The 5585-nt window shown below is 54.8% G+C and overlaps 2 protein-coding genes across 2 annotated transcripts in view; one reads left to right on the top strand and one right to left on the bottom strand.

Moving 5' to 3' along the window:
- Positions 1-2835, bottom strand: part of KRT36 (keratin 36) — a 3308-nt gene extending 473 nt beyond the window's left edge. The window contains exons 1-6 of the mRNA XM_081805013.1: positions 2349-2835; positions 1600-1682; positions 1280-1436; positions 578-739; positions 349-474; positions 4-173 (exon numbers count right to left, since the gene is read on the bottom strand). Of these exons, the coding sequence (XP_081661139.1) occupies positions 4-173; positions 349-474; positions 578-739; positions 1280-1436; positions 1600-1682; positions 2349-2807 (1157 nt within the window). The 5' untranslated portion in view covers positions 2808-2835. The remainder of the gene's footprint in view (positions 1-3; positions 174-348; positions 475-577; positions 740-1279; positions 1437-1599; positions 1683-2348) is intronic.
- Positions 1-5585, top strand: part of LOC102742731 (keratin, type I cytoskeletal 19) — a 187875-nt gene that overhangs the window by 59495 nt on the left and 122795 nt on the right. The gene's annotated exons all lie outside the window — the stretch shown is intronic.

Genomic DNA, 5585 nt, shown 5'->3' with positions numbered 1-5585 from the left:
TCCAGCCGGGCCTTGATGTCCAGCAGCACCTGGTACTCCTGGTTCTGCCGCTCCAGGTCACACCTGATCTCAGCCAGCTGGGCCTCCACGTTGCTGATCAAGCACTGCATCTGGCCCAGCTGGGAGCCGTAGCGGGCCTCGGTCTCTGCCAGGGTGGATTCCAGGGAATTCCTCTGTAAGGGGAAAAGAGGAAGAGCTGTTCATGGGAAGGAGTCCCACACAGAGCCCGGTAGGTCTGGGTGTCTGCATATCCCTCGTGATCACGCCCCAGGATAAGCCCTGTGCTGAGGCTGGTGGGTCAGGGCTTGCCAGGGGCTGTGGCCGGTCCCTCAGGCAGAGGCCACTCACCATGCTGTGCTGGGCCTGCAGCTCGATCTCCAGGGCGTTGACCATGCGTCTCAACTCGATGATCTCCGCCTGGCAGGACTGCAGCTGCTCCGAGCTGGACACCACCTGCTGGTTCAGCTCCTCGGTCTGAAACACAAGAGGGCCCAGAGCACGGTCAGACCGAGTGAAGCTCCTTTCAAGGAGAGCCCCTGCTCCAGGAGCCTGTGGTCCCGAGTGGCCCCAGCCCCACCTGGGTGTTGAACCAAGCCTCCACGTCTCTACGGTTATTCTCCACCAGGGCCTCATACTGGCATCTCATATCATCCAGAATCTTGTTGAGATCCACTGGGGGGGCGGCATCCACCTCCACATTCAGTCGGTCCCCGAGTTGGCAACGGAGTACGTTGACTTCCTGCAGAGAGGAGGCACGATGGCATAAGGTTGTGGAAAGGAAGCTGGATTGAGGGTTCAGGTGGCTGGGTTCAAATCCTCCTCCCTCAGGGGCCGGCTGTGTAACCTCAGACAGGATCTTAACTTCTCTGAGCCTCGGTCCCCTCATGGACATATACCTACCTCCTCTGCAGATTCAGGAGAGTAAAATGAGATGATGCAAATGTCAGGCAAATAGAATAAGTGTTATCAGGCACTAGCATCCAGAGGGAGATTTAGTGTCATGGGCAGGAGTGTGGGATCTGTGTGACCTTAGGCAAGTGACTTAACTTCTCTGTGCCTCATTTTTCTCATCTGTGAAATGGGACAGTTGTGAGGATGAAATGAAGTGAGAACAAAATGCAAAGTGTTTCAGATAGCTCCTGGCATGCAGTACGCCATCGTCAACAAATGCCAGCTGGAGTTCCTGCGGGAGCAGTGGTCACCGTCATTGTGCCCAAGGGTCACCAGGGGCTCCCTGCTGGATGCGAAACACTGGAAGGTCGCACGGCACCAGCCTCACCTGCTCGTGGTTCTTCTTGAGGCACAGCAGCTCCTCCTTCAGGGACTCCACCTGGGCCTCCAGGTTGGCCTTGCACAGGGTCAGCTCGTCCAGGATCCGGCGCAGGCCATTCGTGTCGGCCTCCACCAGCTGCCGCATGGACAGCTCCGTCTCATACCTGTGCAAGGGCACGGTCAGCAGCTGAGCGCTGGTGCTGAACACAGAAATCGGGGAAGCCCTGGCAATGCGGGGGCTTCTCCAGCCCTCTCTGAAACTAACGGAGAGCTGCCCCCAAAGATGTGCAGGGAGAGGAGGCGCCCGCATCCCCCGGCCAAACTCACTTGGTCCGAAAGTCGTCAGCAGCCAGCTTGGCGTTGTCGATCTGCAGGACTAGCCTGGTGTTCTCAGCCTTGGTCAGCAGGATCTGAGGAACAAGGGGCATCCCATGAGCTAGGAAAGGCCCAGCAGTGTGGAGTGGGTGGGAGGGAATCACCCAGCTCACAGAGGCCATGTGTCTAAGAACCACCAGTACCCTCAGCAGCCCCAGCCCTGAGCCCAGGTATGGAGGGAGCATCAGTCCAGGAGGGGCATCCCTAGAAGTAGGCCCCAGAGTGACACAGTGGGGTGCCTCAGAGTAAGGCGGAAAGAACAGGTCAACCCGGATTCAGATTCTGCGTCTAGCACTCAGAGGCTGTGCAATCTTGGGCAAGTGGCTGAACCTCCCTGATATTTAACTTCTGTATCTGTTGAATGGGTCCAGTAATACCCATCTCTCCAAGATGAGGAATAAATAATCCAATGGATACAAAGCATCAGGCACGGTGCCTGCATCCAGTAGGGGCTGGGTATAGGTTATTGCTCTTCCTACAGCTGAGACAGTGAGGGGAGGAGAAGGATGGCTGGCATAGTTATAAGCAAGCAAAAGACTCACACAGAGGTCTGGGTCCCCCAGGAAACCAGAACCCCAGACAGAAGAGCTTGCCCTGGACAGAGAATTCCCCAAGAGCTACCATCAGTGGGTAGTCCCTTGGGATGAGACAACCCCCCACCCAGGGCTGGGGATGCTGGAGAGGGGCCGGGTCCCCGTTACCTTCTGCTGGAGCTCCTCGATGGTTTTGAAATAGGACTGGTAGTCTGGGCAGATGTATGGGATCTGAGACTCGTACCACTCCCGGATGCGTTTCTCCAGCTCCGCGTTCTCGCGCTCCAGCTGGCGCACCTTCTCCAGGTAGTTGGCCAGGCGGTCGTTCAGGAACTGCATGGTCTCCTTCTCGCTGCCATTGAAGGAGCCCTCGCAGAACCAGCCCCCACTCCCAACAAAGCCAGAGGGGTGGCACCCAGCGGACAGGTAGGAGCCAGGGAAGCAGCTCCCGTGGCTGGACAGGCCCAGCCTGACGGAGGAGGCGGACCCCATAGTACCAGCAAGACTGGGTACCCTGCAGGAGCCCACAGAGCGGACGGAGGACACCCAAGAGAGGCCACCTGCTGGGCCGCACAGGCCTTTGGCAGATCCAGAGGAGAAGACGGGGGAGCAGACCTGGGTGGCCATGATCCTAGCAGAGGAAGGTTGCAGCTTAGCAAGGAGCTCAGGTTCTAGGCTCTCAAGGCCTCTCTGGAGTATTTATATACACTCTCCATGGGGTGTTGGCATGTTACTCTTGGGAAAGCTAATCTCATTAGAATGTGATTTTTGCTACCTATCCAGAATTTCTTACCTTATTAAAAAAAAATTTTTTTTAATTTTGTTTGCTAAGTCAGGACTCTTGTCTATTGTCATTTCCTGGCAGAATATGAATTTTATTGCCTCTTCAAAGTCCTTGCACCAGATCCCATAAATCGGGAGTGGCCTCACAAATGACATTTGGTTCCTGCTCTCTCTGCTGTGCCTTCCCCTGAGCATCCCGGTCTGCCCACTTGTCACCCCCATCCACTTGTCACCCCCATCCACTTCCCCAGTGCTCACAGGTGCTCAGGGATGCCTGGGCCCCTGGGATGGTTAAAAGGGAGCAAAGAGGGCTACGATTCCTGGGGCTACTGTGTGCCAGAGTCCTGGTTACGTCCTTTACACCTCACAATAATCCTGGGAGGTGGCCAATCTGTCTCCATTCCACCGACACGGAAACAGACGCCGAATGGCTAAAAACAAGCTTGCTCAAGGTGAACAGGCAGTTGAGTGACAGAGCCTGGAACTGAGACCAGGGCTCTCAGACCCCAAATCCTACACTCTTGTCCCACCGCTTCTCTCATAAAACCAAGGGCAAGTGCAGGCACCCAGAATTTAGGGACCCGAGACCTAGGTCCAAATGGTGGCTCTGTGGCTCATCTGCCCTGTGATGTGAGCATATGTCACTCTCTGGCATGCCTCAGTGTCCTCATCAGGACAGCGGAGGTCATCAGCCTACCCTGCCTGCCTCACACAGATACGAAGAGAATCAAACAGAATAGAAGTCAAAGTGTTTTTGAAAGCCATTGTGCACTATATTGCTTACACGGGACAGTCTTTGATGATGGTTTATGGTTGTGGCCAGCAGAGGATCATGAATGTGAGCCCCCAAAGGGGCTGCTTTGGAGGGTGGTTTCCTTTGTGACCTGCAGGTCTCTGAACCTAGGAGAGTAGAATCCGGATCCTGAGGCAGCCTACACTGACCCCCCAGTCCCTGAGAAATGGGTCGATGCAGAAGACCAGAGATGGCTCATGCAGACTCTTTGGACAGGGAAGGAATAAGAACAAACGAAGCACTGTAGTTAAGCAAGCTGGGAGGAGCACCTGAGAATTCACCACCACAGGTAAATTCCTTCTTCCGCCTCACGAAGTGGGATTTCCCAAGGCTCGGGCAACCTGCTCGCTCTTCTCCCACACAGACTTGGTTTGCAAGGCTGGCGTTTATGGAAGCATTTATGTGCTTCTGAAGTTGTAATTTAGCAACCTCTTAAAACTCTTTATAAGCTTCTCTCTGGAATTACTCAGGAGGGTTGGCGGTGGTGCACACGCCTCGCCCAGTGCAGTGGACACCTCGACGGGGTGCCTGAGAGCAGCCCCTCCTGGGAGTGAGAGCGGGGACCTCAGGCTCTTAGAGCAGCCCCATCGTCCCTGCTCTCCCAGCAGAGCCTCCAGGTTTCTCAACCTCAGCACTGTTGACATCGTAGACTACAGAATTCTTCGTGGTGGGGGCTTTGTGTGCATTGTAAGATGTTTTCAACATCTCTGGATTCCACCACCGGATGCCAGTAGCAACCTCCTCCCCCAGGTGTGAACCCCAAACTGTCTCCAGACATTGCCAAATGTCTGGGAGGCAAAACCACCCTCGCTTAAGAACCACTGGACCATCAGGACAGGGAATGGGGCTCTGACCAGACCTCCTAGAGACACCCCCTTTACTTTCTAGGAAAACTAGTACTGAGTCTGCCTGTCCTTCCGGGGCCCCCTTGGGCAAGTCCTTAAGGCGCCCAGGCTTCAATTTACCTCATTGATGACACAGCGTGCTCATTCTTAGGGCTGCCGTCACTGAGCCCTGGCGCAGCTCTTCTCTGGGGTGTCGAGCTGCTGGGCATCGAAAATGAATGTTCTCATTTTCTGGGCTTCTTAAGCCCTTCCACTGTGCCATCCATATCTGAAGATGAGGCTAGGTTTCTTTCAGGGCAACTGCTGCTCTGGATGTCCCATCACTCTCAGCCTGTGCATCAGGAGGACCACCATGGACCAGAGTCCAGGCAGGGGTCTTCCAAGCTATGAAGAGAGGCACATACCTCTCCTGGAGCAGGTGACAAGAGGGCCAGAGAAGGGCTTTTGGTCCCTCTTGGTCCCCTGCCTTTTCTCCATGGTGTAGACTGCAAGGCCACTCTCTCAGAGGGAAAAGTGAAGGGGGCCTCATGGGAGGAATTCCTCTACTTTCTTCCACACAGGAGCCGGGACCATCGCAGGATGAAGTGAGGCCCACAGGATGAACAGATGCTCTACCTGTTTCAGGGAAGAGAAGCCGGGACTCACAGAGCTGCTCCTCTCCCAGCATAGGTCCAAGGATCTGCCCACCCCACTCCCCCTGGTGGCCCAACCCTGGAGAAAATCCACCTGTTCAGTGTTATGGAAACCAGGAGTGCCCACTCATCAGGTTTTATTTCAAAATAGAGTCCCTATTCCGAGACCATTCTTTCTTTTTTTTTTTTTATTCTTATGTTAATCCCCATACATTACATCATTAGTTCTAGATGAAGTGTTCCATGATTCATTGTTCGTGCACAACACTCAGTGCTCCATGCAGAACGTGCCCTCCTCAATACCCACCACCAGGCCAACCCATCCTCCCACCCCCCTCCCCTCTAGAACCCT

Source organism: Leptonychotes weddellii, chromosome 15 (assembly GCF_054177405.1).
Source record: "Leptonychotes weddellii isolate Sample4059 chromosome 15, ASM5417740v2, whole genome shotgun sequence".
In the NCBI taxonomy this organism is placed as follows: Eukaryota; Metazoa; Chordata; class Mammalia; order Carnivora; family Phocidae; genus Leptonychotes; species Leptonychotes weddellii.
Note: the sequence above shows the minus strand (reverse complement) of the source record. Positions and strands in the feature narration are given on the sequence as shown.